General features: G+C 44.0%; 1 protein-coding gene across 1 annotated transcript; it reads right to left on the bottom strand.

Annotated features, from left to right (window-relative positions):
• Positions 1–4,529: 4,529 nt before the first annotated feature.
• On the bottom strand, positions 4,530–22,490 carry sytl2a (synaptotagmin-like 2a). Its single transcript, XM_034099483.2, has 11 exons — positions 22,450–22,490; positions 19,053–19,154; positions 18,740–18,828; positions 18,482–18,583; positions 18,001–18,161; positions 17,699–17,801; positions 17,452–17,613; positions 17,275–17,371; positions 17,090–17,195; positions 5,795–6,000; positions 4,530–5,419 (listed from the first exon to the last, which is right to left on the bottom strand). Exons 2-11 carry the CDS (start codon positions 19,093–19,095, stop codon positions 5,271–5,273), a joined length of 1,218 nt encoding a protein of 405 aa, XP_033955374.1. The 5' UTR covers positions 19,096–19,154; positions 22,450–22,490; the 3' UTR covers positions 4,530–5,270.
• Between the last annotated feature and the right edge of the window lie 792 nt (positions 22,491–23,282).

A 23,282-nucleotide genomic window follows, 5' to 3' on the forward strand; every position in this document is an offset into this window, starting at 1 on the left:
CAGAAAATAAGCTGTATGTGATGGTTGATATGAAAGTCACTGTTTGAAGGAAAATTGACGCCGTACACGATTTGTATCATTGTCTTGTAATGTACTGTCGAATGTCATGTTTTATGTTATTTGTGGACCCCAGGAAGATTAGCTGTTGTTATGCACCAGCTAATGGGGATCCTAATAAACTAAAGGTCCGGATTCCACAGCAGTACAAGCGTTGAGTGGTCCATTCACCACCCATCCAAACACTGTCCTGACTGCATATGGTCCATTTCCTTGACTTCTTATTATGTCCCAAGGTTCCATTGCCTTAGGAACATCAACTCCTATTAGAAGCTCTGTGTCAGCATCAATTTCTTTCAGCTGTATGTCACTTAGATAAGGCCATCTTTCCAGATCCTTTTGGGTGCACTTTATTTTGAGACAGGAATCTTACTCTGTGTGTACACCTGAGGTAGGTCAAGGTAAGTACTGCCATCTAAATGTCCTATCTCCAATCCTTTGAGTTCGTAACTCTTTACAAGTCGTTCCTGACCCATTGTTCGTAGAACGACTGTCGTTTTTCGTGCTTTGGGATTCAGCTGTCTCATTGGATTCTCTGTGCAGAATGACGCTGAACTGCCGGGATCAAGAAAAGCATAGGTTGAGATAAACTTATCTCCTTTGTGAACCTTGACTCGAACAGGCACTATGGCTAGGGCACACTCCCTACCGGCCCCAGTAGCTTCACCAGCCGAGACAAGTGCACTGTTGACTCCTGTTGTTTCAGTAGGGGGAGGCTTTTGTAGAAGTGGACTGTCAATGTAAAGTATTGTTGGGTGACTCTTTTGACATGTCAGCCTTTTCCTACAGTTCCTGCTCATATGACCCCTCATCAAACATCCAAAACAATAACCAATTATCTTCAAAAAGTCAACCTTTTCCTTGTGTGGATGATGTTTGAACTGATGGCAATCAGTCAGCACGTGCTTGCCTTTACAAAAGTAGCAAAAAGAGGCAGGACTGCCCCCTTGTGGCTGTTTGAGGTGCCACGCTGCTCTGTGTTTGACGGTGCAGCGCTGCTCTCCTGATCACATGCTGCTGCGACGATGGTGGCGAAGCCGCTGCCTCTACTTTTAGGTGTTCTGTGGCTCATGGGTTGGCTCCTAGTGGCCATCCTTGGGCTAGAGATGTGGCGATCCTGTATATCCCCAAACAATGGGTCCAGGAGTATTTTAGCTTGTTTTTCCATAAGCTCCACAAGGTCACGAAATCTAGCTCTCTCCTTTGTTCTCTGTAATATATCATAAGCCACTGTCCACCATGTTTCTCGCAGTTTGTAAGGGAGTTTAGATATTATTGATCTTAGATTGGAAGGGATATCTAGTTCATCCATGAACTGTAAATCTTGCATAGCCTTGCAGCATCCTCTTAAATACATTGCATATGCCTGAAGCGCTTTGCCGTCATCCGGTCTAATTGATGTCCAGTTCATTGCCTTTTCCAAATAAGCGCTGGTTACTTTGATCTCGTCCCCAAAGTGCTCCTTTAACAGCTGTTTGGCTTCTGTGTAACCTCTTTGGGTATCCATATGCAGGCAGCTGCGAACGAGATCTTTGGGCTGGCCGGAAGTGTACTGGTCGAGAAAGTAGAGCCTGTCATGACTGCTAGCTGTTTTATCCTCGATAAGGTGTTCGAAAGCTCGCATAAAGGACTGATATTCAAGTGGATCACCATCAAACACTTTTATCTCCATTGTTGGCAACAAGGTAAGTTTCTGCTGCGTAATGATGAGGTCAGCAATATCTCTCCGTCTCTGTACAACAGTGTCGAGGTTATCATGGGTTTCATTGTGTTGGGTGGAGCTATGCATTGTGGGCATTTTAAAAGGTCTAAACTGTGTTGTGGGTCGCTGAGGGCTGCGAAGATTAGTGACAGTCCTCTGAAGTGGTGTTTTAAGCATTGCACCCAATGGCATGAGCTCCATGGCTGAGGTTTCAGGATCCAAAGTGTCTTTGCTTCTTTCTTTGCTTTCCTCCAGATAAGCATTCATTCCATCTTGAATTTGATCATCCATTTTTTCCTCCACGTCAATGCTTTGCAGAACCTTTATTTTAGCTGCAATTTCTGTGTCCAGTTCCATTTGTTCCAGTTCAGCTTTTAGTGTTGCTTGTTGTAATAGCAGTACATGTTTGTCTAGCAGGGCAGCCTTTCAGCAGACGCTCTTCTACATGCTGAGGAGACTGAAGAGGTGTTTGAGCTCCTGGACTTGTGTGAAACATTAGAGACGCTGTCATGGGGATGAATCTTTGATTGTGCAATTCTTTCTCTTTTGCACACATCCACATCTTTCATACAATATTCAAAATGTGTCATTTTTGGCTCAAACCAGTCCACATGATCCTCCTGGCTCTCTTCCTCTGATAAAAGCTGCTGTACGGATCCATGAACACTGCACACGTCACTTATATTTTGTTTGAACATTTACAAAGCTTCATTCTCATGTTCCACATTCCCATCCTCAACAAGCAAGGCCTTCATTTCGTTCATTGTCCTTGTGCATGCTCCTAATTTCCCACTGCGGGAGGCTTTGAGTGATTTTAACAATGTTTCTGCATCAGTAGAAGTCCTGGGATCGTCCGACATTATTTGTTTTTAGGCTGTGCGTAAAAGACGTTGGGCTCCTTTAATGAGTCTCACGGAGCTCGCCTACTGGCTTCCTTTGTTGCACAAACAAATTCAATCACATTCTTTTCACAGACGATCCACAGGTATTTACAATCCTCCTCCAATGTGTGCATCGCCGTTATGATTTCCTCTTAGACTTTAACACGTCCGACATTCCATTCAATGCGTACACGGATTTATCCCTTTACTCACGACCGGCCCGGTCTGTCCGCTCCGGCGTGTCCCTCTTTTCCGGTGATCCAAACGGTGTGTGTCTCTTCCTTACGGAGTTGTTCGACTTGATGTAGTGGCATCAAGGGTTTCCTCTTGCCACTATAGAGCGGGGTTGACGACACGCAATCCAAAGCAATAAGCAGCCGAAGGTTTTCAGTCAACATTTTTTTATTTATTAACAAAAAAGTATTGACTTAAATAGTCTCAAAATAACAAATCTTAAACAATATTTCGGCGATATGCTTTCCTATATAAACTAAACTATACTTTGTGTGCAGTCCAATTTGCAACACCAATCGGTGTCTGCAATTTGCGGTCGAAAAACTGTTCCGCTCCCCGTCTCATCAGGTCTCTGAGCACGCCGGCTGTCCTCAATTACCTCACTTAAATACACACCCGAAGGTACCAGGAAACAGATCCTATTTACGATATAAAATTAACAATCATTTCATCAAAACATATTCACCATGGCAATATAAATCATTTTCCATCATTAAATCATTTATCAAATTATGAATCGAAATAATAACTTTGTGGCTCTAACAAATATGATTTCCTGCAATTATGAAATACAATAAAAAAAACTGTTCATTTTTTGGGGGAAAACATGTTAAGAAGGTTATCAAAAACATGTTAAGAAGGTTATCAAAAACATGTTAAGGTTATCAAAAACATGTTAAGAAGGTTATCAAAAACATGTTAAGAAGGTTATCAAAAACATGTTAAGAAGGTTATCAAAAACATGTTAAGAAGGTTATCAAAAACATGTTAAGAAGGTTATCACCAAACATTTAAGAATGTGTTTGGAGAACGTTATCCTACCTTTCAGAAGAACATTCTGGGAACCAAAATAAAACTTGTTTCGCCAAATTCAGATGTTAAATACAACTTTTAAGCTTGTAAAGGCATAATTACAAGCGGTAACTTAACGTCACAGCAGGCATAACAACAGCCGTGTTTCTTGTGAGGGTTTCCCCGGGAAACAAACACAATACACACAAACAAACGTGTCAGATTATTTTTAGGTATTTGGCTGCCGAACTAAATCATGTACGCAGCTCGCGACGTAACTAGGAGTCTATTGGACGGTATCAGTACTACAAGTAAAACATTTTTTATTTATTAATTACGTTGTTTATAAATTAATCTGAGGGCCGCACCTCTGCTCTGGTTATACATGTAGGTACATTATGTGGTAGCAAATGGCTATGGTTTGCAGTGAGGCTTGGAAATGTTTCTCTCAAGAGCTGTTCACATTTGCGGATTAACAGCAGGCTCTAGTGGTCCATGAAGATAATAAAATATCTGACAGTGCATAACTTGAGAAGAGTGAACATAACAGCACCTAAATAAATACAGTTTAGAAAATGAAAGCATAAATATCGAGCATGCTGACCCAGCCTTGGATTTCTTTATTTCTTTGGAAGATTATAAAGACATTTCTGCCAAACATGGCTGTCTTCCAATTTAAACCCTATCGACACATAATGAATAATGTGCATCACATGACACTGTAGGTGCAAAACTCATGGCTGAATGTAAAACTATGATCAATCTAAGAATTGTTCTGTTATTTAATATCAATGACTATTTTCTAGTGATGACTTTTTGAAACATGAATGAAACACTGTACCCATTACATCCATAACCAAATGTAAAAGTCACAATAATATTCTGTTTATTGATGCAATCACCACATCATTGAACAACAGGATCATTTACAAATCATTAGGGCTCAATCAGAATTGAACTTAGTATATAGTTAAACATTTAGATGGTATCCTCTTCCCATTTTGTACATGTATTCTAAATAATTACTTACATTTGTTACAGTTGAGTGAGGGAAGCAGGACCCAAATGCAGATAACTCAGATTAACCTTTATTTCAAGGATATTGAAAAATAACTTGGACAAAACAGAACACTCACCGGTGAACTCAGTCACAAACAAAAGACAAACCAACCCTGAACACAGGAAGAGACAAGACTAAATACAGGGAGGGGTGATCACAAGACAAGAAACAGCCGGGCAGGGGAGGAGAAACACGAGGGCCACAGGTGAACACAATCAGACAATCAGACACACCAGGGAAACTAACGACAGGAGGAGAAACACAGAGAGAGGGATCAGACAAGAAACAAGGAGGAAAACAAGACCGGGAGAACAGAACAGCAAAATAAACCCAAGCATACAAAACTACAAACGTGACATAACATGAGAATCGTGACAAAAAAATGTAAATGACAAATTGAACTCGTAGTTATGGCTCTAAAAACCAAAATACCACACGATCAGTTATACAGATACGATACCCATCAGACAGAGTGTTGAAGATCCATCCACCTGCTGTGCTCTCGTAACGTTTCATCACATTTATCAACACATTTGATACAATCTCACTTTGACATGCTTTTTGCCATCACCAACTTCCTCAGAGATAACACATCCTCCACCCATTCACCATCACATTGTAACATCCTCTGCCATACATCTGCTTCCTCTGGCGTTGAATCCATCCAAAGCACCTCCGTCCCGTAACTCTTCCCTGAACACAGCGCAACACAAATGACGCACACATTTAAAACAACTACTAATTGAGCTTGAGGCCGAAACAAATACTCAATTTACATCTACGCAAACAGCCCTCGCTGTGATAAATAAGAGTGTTTATTGCACACCATCTCCAGAAGAGGCAATATGTCTGATCTGTTCATTATCTGGACAGTATGCACACTCAGCGAAAACTAATTGAACGCACATTCTGATCACACTTTAATCCCATGTGACCATGTACAAACCAATTAAAGCCAATGCTCATGTTGTTATTGTATTCATACTGCCCAACATCACAAATCACACATTGACCACATGGTAAGAGTCTGTACCCCACCCAGCAGAAGAGTGAGAGCGGGGGTCTCACCTGTGCCTAACCCCAGCCTCAGACCACCGATGTGGTGGTTGTTGAGGCGGTCGTGGTCCCACACTGTGATCTCCACGCAGGCCTCCCTGAGGTCCTCTGGCCGGAAGCCGTCGTACACCATGGTGTGGTTAAACATGGGGTTGGCCGTCCGCTTCACCACACGCGTCTTCTGACTGATTTTTTGGCTCGTGTCAGGAAGCACGGTACTTGAGTAAAATGAAAGGAAGGAGACACAAACTGTTCAAAACTAAATAAATCAGGTATTATAAACTTAATAAATCAAATACATATTGAAAAATATTTAATATAACAATAGAATCTTAGCACATGTTGTAAATGTGAGTGTATCCTGATCCATCTCACACTAACAGGTCATATTGAATTTAATCAGGCACGTTTTATATTAAAGGTCATCTGTTTTGCAAAATGCACTTTTTGATATCTTTTATACACGGCATTATCAGAAACGTCAGTGTATCAGAAACAATGTGCGACGTGTTTTGGAAGTAATATGGTCTTTGTTTACGTTAGCAAGTATCGCTAACACTCAGAGCTAACACTTTTCTGGAGAGAATATGCGTAAAGAAGCCGGATATAAAAGGTACTGTCCTTGTGGTAAACCCGCGAGAGAGAAAGGGAGCTCACTGCGAAAATTATTGTGATAAAGGATAATATTGTCGGCACCGTTGTAAGACCCTCTTAGACCACTGACATAATGATAATATATTATAATAATAAAAGTGCATCCATGAAATTATAGAAAACTAATTAAATCACACACAACCAAAACAATAAATTAAATATAGACTGGAACACAGAGTTTTCTCTCTCTCTCTCTCTGATTGTGAGTGGACCGGTGAGTATAGCGGAGAGCGATCGTTTTAAGCAATCATACACGAGAGGCCGTTCTTGAACGTCATTATTGGTACGACAGTACTGCGGCAGGACCGAGGCGCTTGCGCCGAGGTCCGTACGCCGAGGTCCGGACCTCGGCGCAAGCGCCTCGGTCCTGCCGCAGTACTGTCGTACCAATAATGACGTTCAAGAACGGCCTCTCGTGTATGATTGCGATTCTATAACACAAACTATCATTGTAATCAACAATATCGTAAAATAATTTCATAATGTGGGCTCATTTGCTCCCAAACCTACACTTTCTGCTTGAGTTAATCTCCGTCAGAAAGTAGTTCCTATAAAGTATAGTTCCCTTGGTAACGCTAGCCGATCAATCGAACACTCCTGCTTCCCCGGTTACAGTTATTGATATAATTATAGTAATTAATATATTATTAACCAATTTATTGAAAACAATTTATTTACAACAATTCTTGAATTAGGCTATTTATTTATTTGTTTACATATTTAACATTTTGGCTTCAGAATGAAGGTGGATGTTCATGCTGCCATTAAAAGTGCAATTTTTGAAACAGCTCTCCATGAACTCCATGCCAGACTTTTTTGCAGGTGGTGCTGTGGTGTTCACGGGTAGGTTATCGGAAGAGCTTTCCTCCAGTGGCCGTTTCATGGCGTGTCCCGGACCGGCAAAAAGCGCGTTGCTCCACATATTTCTGTTGTCCAGAGATGGAGCCCAGTAGCTGCGAAGCGATGACTCATTTTTATGCCCGCTAACGGACATGATTTCTCTGGCCTCCAACCCTGCCTCCGCCAGCCGCTGTATGCAGGTGCTTCTGACGCAATGGTTTGTGTAACGCGTAGCAGTGCCAGCCTCTTCACTAATGCGGGTCATCATGGACCCCAGGCTGTTCACCCCCAAGGGCTCCATGCTATACCACACCGCATCCCCAGGCTTCACCGACTTCCTTGGATGGTGGTAGAAAGCCTTTGCTGATTCGGGCATTTGCTTTCTTGTTCCAGTTCGAAAAGCAAACTGCCTGCGGTATATCGTTTTTCTCAGACGCGGAGGGATACTGACTTGTTGTGAAAAGGCACGTTCTATTTGACCGTTGTTTGATCGTGGAATCAAACACGCCTATTGACCAATCAGAGAGCTTGCTCACACCTATGTGTTATAGAATAAAGTTTATAATTTTCAAACCATTGTTAACAATTCATTTTTCTCTGGGTGATAGTTTATGTCTTTGTGCATCACTTCGCCGACTTTGGTGTTTGTTGGTGGTGTTGTTTGGTTGCACTGGTGAATTGTTTGTCTAATTGTTTGTCGAGCGGCTGCAGCTGCAGTCACGCCGCCAGGTATGGCGTTCCGTGGCAGCTGCGCTGTGTTAGAGAAGCTGACTCGCCATCAAGCTCTCTCCACCTGTCGGTGTGTCGGTGGAGGAGTGTGGTCTGGCTGTGGGGGCTGTGGGGGGTATGGCAGAGTTAAATCTGCCTCCCGCATGAACAGTGCAGTGGTTATTTTTTTAGACTGCACGGAGAAAGCTAACCAGCTGGTGGAGAGCGGGCTAGTGATTAAAGGGACGCTGTTACCCGTGCTACCCCTTGTCACTCCAGCTAAAAAAGTCATCATCTCAAATGTGCCCCCGTTTCTGAGAAACGATTTGTTGGAGAGAGAGCTGGCTCGACACGGGCAGCTTGCGTCTCTCATTAAGTTGATCCCCCTGGGCTGTAAATCCCCGCATCTCAAGCACGTTGTGTCTTTTAGGAGACAGGTGCTGATGGTCCTGAAGAAGGATGAAGGGGAACTTAATCTGGCTCTCAAGTTTAAAATTGATGATTTTGTGTATACTGTCCATGTTACGTCTGACATTTTGAGATGTTATGGTTGTGGAGCGGCAGGACACCTGATCCGCGCGTGCCCGGAGAGTGCGGGTGACGCGCCCGGGGTGTCCGCGCTCGCAGCCGGCCCTACGGTGCCCGCGGCGGAGCCGCTACCGGTTGCCATGTCCACGGCCGGGCCGCCGGTGCTGGGGTCCGCGCCCGCGGCGGAGCCGCTGCAGGTCCCTTTGTCCACGGCTGGGCCGCCGGTGCTGGGGTCCGCGCCAGCTGCGGAGCCGCTGCCGGTTGTTTTGTCCACGGCCGGGCCCGCGCCCGCGGCGGAAACGCCGGTGGAGCCGCAGGTCAGTCGGTCCGGGGCAGAGCCAACGGTTTCACGCGTGGAAAGCACACAGGCAGCCGGTACACACAGTATCACACATAAGGACACTCAGGTCACACAGGAAGCAGATAGTGAGCACACTGCAGCCAGAGTGGCTGAGTCTGTTCTGGAGGATGTGGTAATGGATGAGGATTTGTTAAGGTTACCTGTTAAAAGGAAAAACGAACAAGTGAGCAAAGGAAGTGTGGCTCAAAAAGGGAAGGTGTCAAAGAAGGAGTCGCTGTGTTCCTCCTCTCAGCCAGAGGGAGTCTCAGAGGACTCAGAGGACAGTGACAGTGAGTCATTCTTTGACATCGTTGAGGTAGCAAAGGGAGAGGAGTATTCTATCCAGAGGATCAGATCCTTTCTGGCGGAAACTAAGGGGTGGAGGGGGGTGAAATTAGATGACTTTTTTGCAGATTTGCAGATCTTTCACAATTCTGCCAGGGTTCTCATGCGGCGCAAAGAAGCCTTAGGGGAACCTTTCTTCAGCGGCCCAGAGAAGGTTAAAGAAGATACTTCAGAGGATTAGAGAGGAAACTGCAAAGAATGATGAATAAGTACATCTTGGTTTTATTTTTTATTTTTCTTCAGCCAGGTTTTTGATTTTGTTAGGATGCAACTATAATTTCATTATGAGTGACATAAAGCTGGGCTCTTTAAACATTAACGGTGCTCGAGGGGATGCTAAGAGAGCATCTTTATTTACTTTATTAGGAAACAAGAGTTTAAATGTGACGTTTCTCCAGGAAACTCACAGCACTGCTGAGAACGAGAGTGACTGGAGGAGGGGATGGGGGGAGGGCTTCCTCAGCCATAAGCGCAGCAATAGTGGAGAGGTTGCCATTCTCTTTGCGAGGGGCTTTACACCCTTCTCCTGTGCGATCGATGAGGTCATCAGGACACTTGCTCAAAATAAATGCTGAATTTGAAAAAGTTAAAATATGTTTTATACATATTTATGCTCCCAGTGTGGGCGCAGAGAGGCTTTTGTTCTTTGAGAAACTGAAACACACTCTTAGCACCTGTGATAGTGAGGAGTATCTGTTCCTGGGGGGTGACTTCAACTGCACAGAGAACCCTGTGCTGGATAGGAACCACCAGGAGCCGCATGCTGCCTCGAAGAGTGCCTTCATGAGACTAACAGAAAGCTTTGAGCTGTGTGATGTTTGGAGGCACTTCCACCCGGGCCAGCGGCAGTACACGTGGGTGCACTCTAGGGATAACCTGTTGTCTCTAGCTAGGCTGGATCGTGTCTATGTTTTTAACCATCACATGAATGTGAGCAGAAGCTGCTCCATCAGTCCAGTGGGAATCTCTGACCATTCCCTCGTACAAGTCTCACTTTTTATTAATCATGTTAAGTGTAATAGTGCGTATTGGCACTTTAATGCTTCTCTGTTGGCCGACAACCATTTTAAAAATGTTTTTTAATTCTTTTGGGAAGACTACCGTTTATCTAAGAGAGAGTACAGTTCTCTTCAGCGGTGGTGGGATGTAGGTAAAGTGAAGATCAAGCAGCTTTGCCTGCAGTACACTTTCAATGTCACAAAGGACATGGCTAGATCTCTGAGAGCTCTGGAGAGAGAAGTGGTGGAGCTGCAGGGATTGGCAGACTCCACAGGAGAGCGAGAACATGTTGACGTTTTCAAAAGTAAAAGCTCAGCTCTGTCTGACCTGCTGGGGTTTTCTGCTCAGGGTGCTCTGCTCAGGGTGCTCTGCTCAGGGTGCTCTGCTCAGATCCTGGTTTCAGAACATCGTGAACATGGATGCTCCCTCTCACTTGTTCTTTGGTCTGGAGCGTAAGAATGGTCAGAGGAGGCTGATGCACTCGATCCAATGCTGGGCAGCTGCTTCAGGAGTCAGTGTGCTGTGGAGTTCTACAAAGAGCTCTACAGAACAGAGTTCCGGGCCGAGCCAGAGGTGGCACAGTCGTTCTACGAGGGCCTTCCTAACGTCCCTGAGGAGGACCATGCTGAGCTGGAGGCGGAGCTCTCTGCCCAGGAGCTGCAGGAAGCCCTGCAGAGCATGCAGAGTGGGAAGGCTCCTGGCATAGACGGCCTGCCTGCAGACTTCTATAAGGCTCTCTGGCCAGTTATAGGTGACGACCTGCTGAGTGTGCTCAGAGACAGTCTAAGTAACGGGAGGTTGCCTCTGAGTTGCAGGAGAGCTGTGCTCACTCCTCCCTAAGAAAGGAGACCTGCAGGAGATTAGGAACTGGCGTCCTGTGTCTCTACTCTGTACCGATTACAAGCTGCTTTCCAAAGTGTTAGCGACGAGGCTGAGGAAAGTGATGGAGCATGTCGTTCACGTAGACCAGACATACTGTGTACCCAGCAGGTTGATCACTGACAACGTGACTCGACTCCAGATGTTCTGGACCTCTCCGGTTCATTGGGCTGTGAGCTTGGTCTGATTTCTCTAGACCAAAAAAAGGCTTTTGACCGAATTGAACACCAGTATTTGTGGCAGACGCTGGAAGCTTTTGGGTTCAGCTCTGGTCTCAGAGGATCCAGGTCTTGTACAGGGACCTTGAGAGTGTACTGAAGATAAACGGTAGTTTGTGTGCTCCTTTTGAAGCTCAGAGAGGAGTCCGACAGGGCTGCTCTTTGTCCGGATGCTCTACTCCCTGGCCATAGAGCCTTTTTTACACCGGTTAAGGTCAAAGTTACAGGGTTTCTCTTGTCCTGGCTGTAGGGATGTTTTTAAATTGTCTGCGTATGCGGATGACATAATGGTCTTTGTTAAAAAACAAGATGACATCAATGTTTTAACTGAAACTGTGAGCAATTTTTGCAAAATCTCATCTGCTCGAGTCAACTGGGGGAAAAGTGAGGCCTTAGCAGCAGGAGAGGGTAGTATTGATTAACTGGGGGAAAGTGAGGCCTTAGCAGCAGGAGAGGGTAGTATTGATTAACTGGGGGAAAGTGAGGCCTTAGCAGCAGGAGAGGGTAGTATTGATCAACTGGGGGAAAGTGAGGCCTTAGCAGCAGGAGAGGGCAGTATTGATCAACTGGGGGAAAGTGAGGCCTTAGCAGCAGGAGAGGGCAGTATTGATCAACTGGGGGAAAGTGAGGCCTTAGCAGCAGGAGAGGGCAGTATTGATCAACTGGGGGAAAGTGAGGCCTTAGCAGCAGGAGAGGGTAGTATTGATTAACTGGGGGAAAGTGAGGCCTTAGCAGCAGGAGAGGGCAGTATTGATCAACTGGGGGAAAGTGAGGCCTTAGCAGTAGGCGAGGGCAGTATTGATCAACTGGGGGAAAGTGAGGCCTTAGCAGGAGGCAAGGGCAGTATTGACAGCTTGTTGTAACCTGGGGGCCTTGGTTGGAAAAGGGCAGGGTTAAAGTACCTGGGTATTTATATTGGTGATGACACGTTTTGTTTGAAGAACTGGGACGGGCTTATAGAGAAAGTGGAAGGCCGGTTAAAGAAGTGGAAGTGGATCCTTCCCAAACTTTATTTTAAAGGGCGTATCCTTATTTTAAACAACCGCTGCTCACTGTAACGGACTGAAGTCTCCAAATGACAATGACTCTTTTCCAGAGATGCGATGTTTTCCTGATCTCAGTTGTGAGGGGTTTTTGTCAAAGTTGGATAATGTTACTGATTTTAAGTTTAACACCATGTCCAACAAAACATTTTATTATTTGGTGACAAAGGTGCTGAATCAGAGCAGACTCCAAGAGCGAGTGGACACGCGGTGGAGAGCCCACCTGGGCCTGACGGAGGCTCAGAGGCCTGAGTGGAGAGCGCTCTACAAGCCTCCGCTGACTAAGAGGGGCGGGGACCTCCAGTGGAGGATCCTCCACGCTGCGGTAGCTGTTAATGCGTTTGTTTCAGTGATCAACCCTACAGTGTCTGACGCCTGTCCTTTCTGTGAACAGAGGGAAACCATTTTTCATTGCTTTACGGAATGTGATCGACTCCTTTGTCTTTTTCAGTTACTCACTCAGATGTTGATTTTGTTTAATGTGGTTTTTCTAAGTCAGTGTTCATTTTGGGTTGGAGGAACAGCCAGAAGCAAAAGTGCAAAAGTCAGCTTTTGAATGTTTTGTTGGGGCAGGCTAAAATGGCCATCTACCTCAGCAGGAGGAATAAAGATGCGGAATCATTGGATACCGATGCAGTTTTGATTTTCAAGCGGATGGTTAAAGCAAGACTGAAAGCGGACTACGGTTATTTTTGCTTAACAAAAAATGTGGGAGAATTTGAGGCCATGTGGTGTTTTAAAAATGCTTTGTGTTCTGTGGAGAATGAGGATCTTATTTTCAGTCATTGTCTGAACTCACAATGTGTGTCAATGTGTCTGTTTGGTTATTTGCTTTATGAATAAAAGTGGTTTGAAAAATCTAAATCTCTCTCTCTATATATATATATATATATATATATATGTCTATATACATACAGACAGCCGTCTATATATATATATATATATATATAAATCAATAAATAAATATGAGCACACATTGTGAAGTCAACTTGGAAAATCCTCACAGGAGATCAAGGGGTTAAAAAGTCGGGCTGATTGACAGAGTGGCAGCTGTCTGAAATCATTCCCTAATTGCTAATCAGCGTCGCTGCACCTTTAAAAGCAACGCACCTGAAAGAAGGGCAGTAATCAAAGCTGGAAAGGGACAAACTAAAAAGCGTGCGTCCAGCAGCAGCAACGAACCAGCAGAAGAAACGTCAAAGAAGCAGCACTGGTGGCCCTAGTGATGGCAAAATGAAGCTTTGAATGAAGCATCGAACCACTTGGACAATTGTGTCGGAAATAGGTTCATTTCTCGAAGCTTCAGTTACAGCGACCTCTCCTGGCGAAGTGCAAGGCTGCAGTGGGTTTAACGTATCTTTGCCTTGAAAAATATTCGATGCACACACACACTAAGACTGAATATCATGTTCTATTTGCAATTAAAGATTGATAATTGTGTGTATTGGGTTATTGAGAAGAGACTAGAGAGTGCTAGACATGTTTTTGGGTGGAGAGGGCCTTTTATCAGTCATTAAAGTTGAAAAGCAATGATTAAAATACATCCATTCCGGGCTTTGAACCAGCTGCGCGGAGGACATCGCCTCATTCGGGCCGCCGGCTCTACCCACTGGGCTATCTATTCCTTGAAATATTGAACTGTTTTTATATTAGTGATAAGTGTCTTTTTGTTCACAACTTCTCCACATTTCGAAGTGTTTCCCGAGCCAGAACGACCTATCTTTCTTCCTGGCTTGCTCTATAATGATACTACAATTCAAATGCAATACCAACAGCAACAACGCAAACTACGACAACAACCCACACATTGCACATTGTTTAGAGCGGTCATAAGGTGTTGAAGCGCTCAAGTTTGAAACTGTTTCAACCTGTCACCTGTCAGAATCGAGACGAGGCAGTGCATTGAATCGCGTGAATGGACCGTGAACCAGTCACGTGATTCAATCAGGAAATGAAGCAGTTGCTGCTTCGGACGTCTCATGTCACGTGATTTGAAGCAGTTGCTGCTTCGGACATCACATGTCACGTGATTTGAAGCAAGCTTCGAAGCACTGCTTCTATGGAATAGGAAGTCCAGGGTTGAAGCTCCGTTCGAAGCTTCAGTGTCAAACTGCCATCACTAGGTGCAGCCATAAAAAGCTGCAGAAGCGGCCGGTGAGAGACGAACTGTGTGTTTAGTTAAGAGTCATACAACTTGCCATTCGTGGCACACGTTAGAACGTGCGTTCTAGTTCAGTGTCATTTGTTTGTTTGATGTCCTCAAGCTAAAGCAACATGATTGTTGATAGGGATGCTCCGATCGATCGGTCACCGATCGATATCGGCCGATACTCACTCTTTACCGATCGATCGGTGCTCTCTGAACATGCCGATCGTGAGAGCCGATCGTGAGAGCCGATCGCATGACGTAAAATACATGACACTTTTCTCTGTGCGCGGCAAGACAAGCTCGCCAAAATGGCTTCACCGGTCTGGCATTATTTTAAGGGTGTCCGAAGAAGACAGTAAAATAGCGGAAAGCAACGTGTGTGAAGCAGAAATCCTGCAGCTCCGCCCGCCGGACCGGTGAGCGGAGCGAAACACACAAGAGTTAGACCTAACACACTTAGCTATTGTATCTACCTCTGGAACAAGCTAAACTACTTATACATATATTTATTCTTCACTGTCGGGTCACTCATTACTGGATCAGTGAGCTGCATGAGATGCTGACAGGCTGTCGGGAGAGAGAGAGAGAGAGAGAGAGAGAGAGAGAGAGAGAGAGAGAGAGAGAGAGAGAGAGGAAAAGAGAGCGCTTCCGCTCATCTCTCCCGTGTTATTCTCCATAGTGAATGTAAACTTGAATAATGTACATCATTTGAATGTAATAATTAAGTTGATTGTTGTTTGTGGAAGCTCCAGTGAATGAGCCCCATTAACTGAGTTTAACATCACTTTAAATAGAAGATTTAAAGTGATGTTTAAATCTTCCATTTAGGCCCCGCCCACTCGATCGGATCGGCGATCGGTATCGGCCGATACTGATTCCAGCGATCAGCGATCGGCCCCGAAAACAACAGAACAACATATCTATCCACATGTACAGGTGCCAACAGCATCTGATTGTGTAGCATCCAACCGAGCTTTAAAAACATGTAGTGGTACTAGCTTGGTAATTTCCCATTCTTCTTGCAGACTGTTCCATGTTAGTGGAGCTGCACATCTGAAAGCTTTCTTCCATAAGACAGTCCTAGCACTTGGCACATTTAATAAAACCACAGCATGCGATCTCCGGCAATAAGTACTTTCAATTTGCAGAGAGATCAGGGAGCAGATGATCAGTGGGGCCTTGTTTTTACTGAATGATGTGTTTTTTTTATGGGGAATTCAAATATGAGCTTATTATTAGGATTTTCGGAGACTTTGCACACGTTCTCACAAACATGTTCACGCTAGGAGTACTTCCATTCGCTTCGTCTTGATCTGTAGATGTGATTTGATGTGTCGTGTCTCTCCAAAGTTCAGATACTATATAAAAAGTACTATATAAAAGGTAAATAAAACATTAAACAATGACAAAATAACAACCTGAAAGATATGTATTCTATCTACACATTTCGTAATTATCTAATCTCGTGGCCTTATAAAAGTGTTGGCTAAAGTAACGCAGAATATATATATTTTTTAATTGTAAATAATTAGAAACATTATTTATGTGCACAAGTACACACACATAACAAGCTGTACCGAGTTCCTCCGGCTGCAGTTCACACCGGCCGGTGTGTGGCAGCAGAGCGCTGGGAGCAGAGGGAGGTGAGTCGACGGATATGACGGATGACGGGAGCGACGGAAATACACCCGAACATATCTGGTACCCCGAACACATCTGGTACTGACACCGGCTCATTCAAGTCCATAGGTTTGCCTCGTTGATTTGGCTTGAATCCAAAATATTCCCACACCGGAGATGTGGAGTTTTGCAACCAATTCCATTTAACTTCAAATTCCCCTCGAGTCAGTCACACGATGTCTCCTGCTTGTCTCTATATTATTCATTTATCATTTGGCTGTTACACTGTTGCACGCGGAGTTTCCTGAGCTGGCTGTGTGTGAGCCCCGCCCCTCACAGCGCGCCTGGCCGGCAGACACAGCACACCGGGCCGCTAGAGTGGCCGGTCACATCCTTATTTAAACAAACGTGCATGTCAACGGCAATTTATCGAGGTCAGAAAAGTTATCGAGTTCATTTTTATTTATCGTACGATAAGTCAATTAATTGCTTATCGCGACAGGGCTATGTATGTGGACGCTCCAAAGGGGCTTTTAGTAAAAGGGCTGAAATAGAGGGGTATGAAAAATGCTACAATGGGTGATCTGTTTGGTATTTTGAGCACAATGCTTCAGAGACATGTTTTGTATAGATATGGCCCTATAATATTGTTCAAATATAGCAGAGGTGAGCTTTAAAGGTCGTTGTCTGTTTTTATCTCACAGCTCTGCTCAGTTTGTCTTGACTGACACAATTGTTTTAATGAAACTGCTGGAATGAAGAAAAAGAACGACCTTCAATAAACCAATATATATTAATGTGAAAATAAAATAACAGGATGTGTTATAAAAATGTTTTGGCCTATTTCAAAATCTCTCAGTTATGTTCTTGTTATTCTTATGATTAATTAGATCAATCAACCTTTCATAATCTTTATGAATGTATTGATTGTTCTTACTATTCTAACTCTTGGTGTCTCCGTGTATAGTTTGCAGGACATCCTACCATTTCACAAACGGGTCAATAATAACTCCTCTGACCGGAGGAAGGTTCTTGCAGTCTTTCACCCAAATCTGCACCTCACCAGTCTCCATCCTCGATGTCCTCTTTCCTGTGGATGCAATCAGACAAAGATAAGCAGTCCAACTCCAAGAATGGAATGGATCCCATGTGAGGAGTCGTGTGCTCACTGTGAGACGTCTGCGGCAGGAACCTGAGAGCCACTCTCATCTGTCCCCTGCTGTCCGCCTGCTGCCAAGGAAGAGATGCTGGACTTTGTGCTGAGACCTGAAGGATTCAGCGGGGCCAGTTAAAATCATCCAGACACTTCTATCATGCACAGTGTGTAGAAGAAACGAAGCCTTTACCCTGGCTTTAAGTGCGTATTCATTGATGTGTGTGTTGCTGAAGTCCCATTCTGACAGATCCAGGTCCACCTCACCAAGGAAGCTGTTCCGCCCAAAAGTGTTGTTGTGCCACACCGACATGTTCAAACTCTGAGTTTTCAACCCTCCCATTATGATGTTGTACTATGAAAGAGAAAGCAGGCAACAACAACGTTTATAAAATAAGGTATACATGTCATTTGAAATTTGTAAAAGACTAGATTCTTACCCTGAGGATTTCATTGTAGGTGGGGTTCAAAGTTTTATTTTTAACAGCAGTTTTTCTCTTTCCTAACTTTGTTTTATCAGGAAGAAGATAACATTTCACATACCTGTAAACGGTGAGAACAGACGGACAACTCAAGAAACAACATTTAGAGTCAAATCCTAAACATTCTGAGGTAATAAATGTCATTTAAAATGTTTCAGCCTCCTTTCTGATCAAACGGTGCCATTTCCACAACCCACGTCGCTGAATGATATTTATTCTACCTTTGCCATTTTTATGTTGCAGAAATATCAAGCACTTACGGGTCGGAGCTGTTCTTCTTATTGTCCGCCACGGCCAGGTCCCTGCAGTGCACAACAAATATGTGGAACTCTCCAGACTTCTGGATGTAGTTCACAGCAAACTGGATGCTTCCTTGGACTTCAAAGTGTGCAGGGCAGATGCTGCTGGTGCTGCCGCCAACCTGCCCATCACAGAGAGAACCACCATCACTGCTTTCATTACTTTGATTGTCATTCTTTTTTTCACGTTTGTCTTTTGACCCGTAACCCCATACGAAGCATTTTCTTTCTTTAAATGATCCTTCTTGAAATATTGCTGTTTCTTTTGGTCAACACAATTCATAAAATACACAAAGTCCATCTACAGTGACCAGTGTTTTAAGAAATAGTTGAGCTTTTAAAAGCCCTGAAAGGTGAGTCATTCCTAGAGACGTATGGACCGGGACAGGGAGCATCTTTCAATCAGAAACATCATCCTCTAGTGATCTGCATGCGGACATACAGAGGACATGGAGGCCATTCCCGAGGAGAGGCTGAGGTGAGACGTGGAGCTCCCTGTGATCCTTCTCCAGCCAAGGTTGGTCTCAAAGCTGTCCCTGTCTGTCTGATATCAGAGAAGAGCATGAGTGACAGTTAAACACATAAACCTAGAAAAAGAAAATAGGTCATACAGAAAAAACCCTCTGTGAACTCGGCAATAATGAATGATGTGAAAGCTGGAGTGGTAAAGGCATCACTGCGCTGACTGCAGGGTGTTCACCTGGTGGTTCTGAAGAGCGGTCAGTGACACACTGCCTCTCCTCTGCTCAGAGCTGGGCCGAGGAGAGGCTGCTGGAGGGAGTGAGCCGCCTGGAAGAAAGAGGACCAAGAGTTTCATGTTTTTCACTCTCTGATTCGTCTGTTCTCTTGATGTATGTCTGGTCCACTCTTCTCCTAACAAGAGGCAATGTTATTCACATGCATTCCCATATCAATGACATCACGTCAAATGAAGCAATAATGAAGTGGCTTTCTGACCTTAAGCTACTTTAAGAAGTATACTTTAAGTATCTGAAGAAGAATTGTTCTGTTACTTGTTTGTGAGCTGAGGTTTTCCAGGCTTTGAGATGATGACATGCTCCGTGAAGATAACCTCTTCAGGGCCGCGATCACGGGACTCGAGGCGTCACCATAACCTGCCACAAATTAAAAAAACGAGCTCTGAAAAGTGCGTTCAGCACAACTTCTGGTTCACTAACAGCCATCTCACACGGAATGCTTCTGTCTACATATATGGAAACAATGGTATGTTAGGCAGGTATAACGCTCAGTAAATCAGTTAGTATGCAAAACAGTGGCCTTTCTATCATCACGGGGAACACGGCAACACACTCTCACTCCCTAAGCGTCCAATAGCGACGTTTGGTCAGTGTCCGTGGCGTCCAATTGTGACGCTCCTAGGCTCCTTCAGCGTCATAAAGGGACGCAAATAGCTTTCAACTGATTGCAATGTATTCCCATCTGCGTCGGGATTTGACGCTCATGGAAGCACGGCATTCGTTTATGTCGGCTGCCCTTAAAGGTAATGTGAGCGTCCATTCCCAGGAGTAAAGGATGGCAGAAGACACTACACTACCCAGAATCCCCAGCTATCGTTTGGACTACACCATGTGCTCTGTTTGACAAACCCCGTGATAGTCCTCAAGCTCTGTGATTGGAGAGTGTGCTCCGAGGGTTACCGAGCCTCGAACAGCACTTGAAATGGGATGGAACCACGGCAGACTGTCCAAAACTGGATTTGAACGGGTCCACCGCGTAAGATAAGATATACTTTATTGATCCCAAGTTGGAACATTTGCGTTACATCAGCATGTGTAACAGTTAAATATGCAGTTGTGTTTATTTGAAAATCATTTAGTATAATCACATAAATTCTGTGTTTTATATTCAACAATTCTGTGTTCTTTATTTATTGATTGTTCAATACCTGACAAGGCCGGAGATGAAATATCTACATACATCTTATAAGAGTAATACATTATGTATAATATCAGTTAAAATAAGTGCTTCAACATAGTTAACATTGCTGGAGGTATGCACAAATATTGATAGATGTCTTGTAATGCACTATTGAGGAACCTGCAACCCAAGTTTTTCATTCAGTGCAGAACTACACCACAGTTGTGTAGTCCTATATGATATGTCAATAAACCTTAGAAAATCATGAAATCTTGAACGGGATGTGCAAAATAGTCATTACATACAGTCTTTAATGAACTATTAGTAGAGAATAACGAGTAATGAATATACTTTATAGGGATCGTATTAATATCTAATAATAAAAATATTGAAATTCAATAACATGCTTTAACCACCAGGTGTCCCTTGATATCAGCTGTGCACCTTTATGGTGTAAATACAGCCGATCTACCAATTGGATCAAATATAAAAGTGAGCCGAATTAGTGTTGATACTGCAAGGAGACGTATTGTGTGAAAAGAAATGTAAGATGTTGTTTAATGGCTGATATATTTATGATCCACGTCACGTTTTCAGTTCCTCATGTTTGTCTTCTCATCAGGGCTCTATAAATACAGAACTACGGCAGATATGTAATATGTAATGCAGCCGAACCGTGTATTACAATGCCGTTATGTGATGACTTTCAAAGAGAAAAGCAAGCACACTCGGAATAAGGTATTATTATTATTTTGGTCTGTTTCCGGTATTTGTTAATGACGATGTGCTCTGAGATGTGAGACTGGAATTGCACAGGGGGGAAATAACGTAGGCTATCTTTAGATGCGGATTTTGTTAAACTAATATGTTTAGGCTGTGGACCAACACTATACATTGACGGGGAAGGGGGTAGCAATAAAGATAACACCATTAAACAGTTACACAACATAACAGAAATAATATCGATAGCAGCGTCCCTAGCAACCACCTTGGTAACAATGAAAACGTCGCGATTTCCTGAAGTAATCTTCGTAATAACTAGCAAACTAAAGATCATGTACATCCACTGCACACATAATCTGAAATAACAACTCATATTTCTCGCATCAAATGACATCAAAACGCATTTTAATGGCCAAACTAACTTTAAAATAGGCATTTTACACCCAGAATAAAACGAATTTCGGCCATGTTTTCTTTTTCTGCAGGGAGAAATTTGAAGATCACGTGACATAGACGCCAGCCATCGGAATGAATGGTGAAAAAAACGGGGTTTGTCAAACAGAGCACATGGTGTAGGCCAAACGATAGCTGGGGATTCTGGGTAGTGTAGTGTCTTCTGCCATCCTTTACTCAGAAAACATATTTGTTTCTCCGAATCGAAGGGGAAAAATACAAAAGCATTGCACACAATTTAAACCAATCAATGTTGTGTAATTAACAAGGATAATCCGGTGTTTTTTAGTCGATGAGTAGTGCAGATATCACTGTAAAATCAATCGACAGTAAGAGGAGTACTTACTTCCGGGTGTACAATTCTCCGTTATCCAATGGGAATGGATGCTCACATTGCCTTTAAGGGCAGCCGGCATAAACGAATGCCGTGCTTCCATGAGCGTCAAATCCCGACGCAGATGGGAATACATTGCAATCAGTTGAAAGCTATTTGCGTCCCTTTATGACGCTGAAGGAGACTAGGAGCGTCAAAATTGGACGCCACGGACACTGACCAAACGTCGCTATTGGACGCTTAGGGAGTGAGAGTGTGTTGAACACGGGGACAATCACCAGATTTGGGTTTTATTCATATCCACGGCATTAGCAGTTCTTAATCACAGAAAGCCAGTCAACCAACTGCATTGAACAAAAACAAAACACAATGGAATTGATGCATACTGGTTAAAGGCTATCCAAATGTAAACTGTATTATGTGTTAGAAGGTGAATTGAGATGAGTGAGGAAGTTGTCAGGGCCGATATCCTCTCAGCTCCACACTCACCGTCATGGTAATGTGTATCCATGTCTTTATGCTGCCACCCTCTCCTCCTGCTTACACACAGCGGAGCTCCTTCTCTAATCATCGAGCCACAAAGCCATTCCTGCCACCAGCTATAACCCTCACACCTCCTCTGGAGGGCAGAGCACTCAGAGCTCCATCCTTTGTTTAGTTTCTGTTTAACCAGATGTCACTGTGTCCTTCTCCCTTCTAAACCCTGAACACCCTGAGTTTAAGCTGCCTCGCACACTTTGCAATGTATACATATATCCTATGTTTATAGTTTATTAAGTGTTAGTAGTAGTTTAGTCTACTATCGTGTTTTATTACTTATACTTATATTTTTGTATTGTGTTTTTATATATTGTGACTTCTATATACTGTACAAGAATCTTCCTATTGTTACTATATAAACATTAACTGTTTGTTCATTTTTTATTTCTCTTTACATTACAAATAAATCCCAATTTTGGATCATTAAAATAAATCTAATCTAGAAGAAGGAAATGTAAATGGAGAAAGAAATGAAAGCTCACTGCCTTGACTGGCCCGGGACGGGGACCTGGCCCGGGACGGAGACCTGGCCCGGGACGGAGAACAGGCCCGGGACGGAGAACAGGCCCGGGATGGAGACCAGGCCCGGGACGGAGACCGGGCCCGGGTCGCTGTGTTTTGGCTGGAATTGTCTTCTTTAGTTTGCACCCTCCAAGAATTGACTTTGTGAGGACTCCCTTCGGTGGGACTGAAGTGTGTGAGGGCATCCTGTGGGTCGTCACCCGCATCACTCTTTGCTACAGCAGAGGTCTCCTGCTCAAAGAGCGGGACATGGGCCTTCTCCTGAGGCCCCAGGTAGTGCTGATAGTCCTGAGGAATGAACGATCTGGCCAGGCATGTAAACGTACCCAACTTCTTCTCTGGAACTCTTTTAGATAGAGGTGAAGTAAAGGAACTTAGACTACTTAGTTGTGTGTGGACGTCCTCAGGAGGTAAAGGGAGAGGGCAAGAGGAGACGTCTATGCTGGATTTAGAGTCAGTCGGCACTGTGTGCTTCGCTTCATGTGAAGGACTCTTCTTCTGTCGAGGAACTGGCTTCTTGTGTTGCTCTTCAACCACCTCAGCTTGGGGGTCGATGTCTATTGGGAACGTTGTTAGCTGAGGGCCTCCCAGTTTGGATCTCTGAGGAATGGAGGACTCTCTTGGTAGGACCCTTGGATGACAGGTCTTAGATGGACTCTTCCTTATCTCCTCATCCTGGTCTTTTGATCTTTCCTTTTGGGATTGGATAGGACTGAGAGGCCTTTCCTCATGTTCTGTGTCGTCCTTTCCTTGGTACTGGTGAGGTGTTGACTGTGCAGCCACAGTACTACTG

Source organism: Pseudochaenichthys georgianus, chromosome 14, assembly GCF_902827115.2.
Source record: "Pseudochaenichthys georgianus chromosome 14, fPseGeo1.2, whole genome shotgun sequence".
NCBI lineage: Eukaryota > Metazoa > Chordata > Actinopteri > Perciformes > Channichthyidae > Pseudochaenichthys > Pseudochaenichthys georgianus.

Bases quoted from the DNA above. Each gene is read 5' to 3' on its own strand.
- sytl2a (XM_034099483.2), bottom strand. From the start codon at position 19,095: ATGTCATCATCTCAAAGCCTGGAAAACCTCAGCTCACAAACAA. The intron at 17,802-18,000 runs GTAAGTGCTTGA...CACCGTTTACAG, and splicing joins AAGAAGAACAGCTCCGACCC to GTATGTGAAATGTTATCTTC. The intron at 17,614-17,698 runs GTAAGAATCTAG...TCTCTTTCATAG, and splicing joins CCTACAATGAAATCCTCAGG to TACAACATCATAATGGGAGG.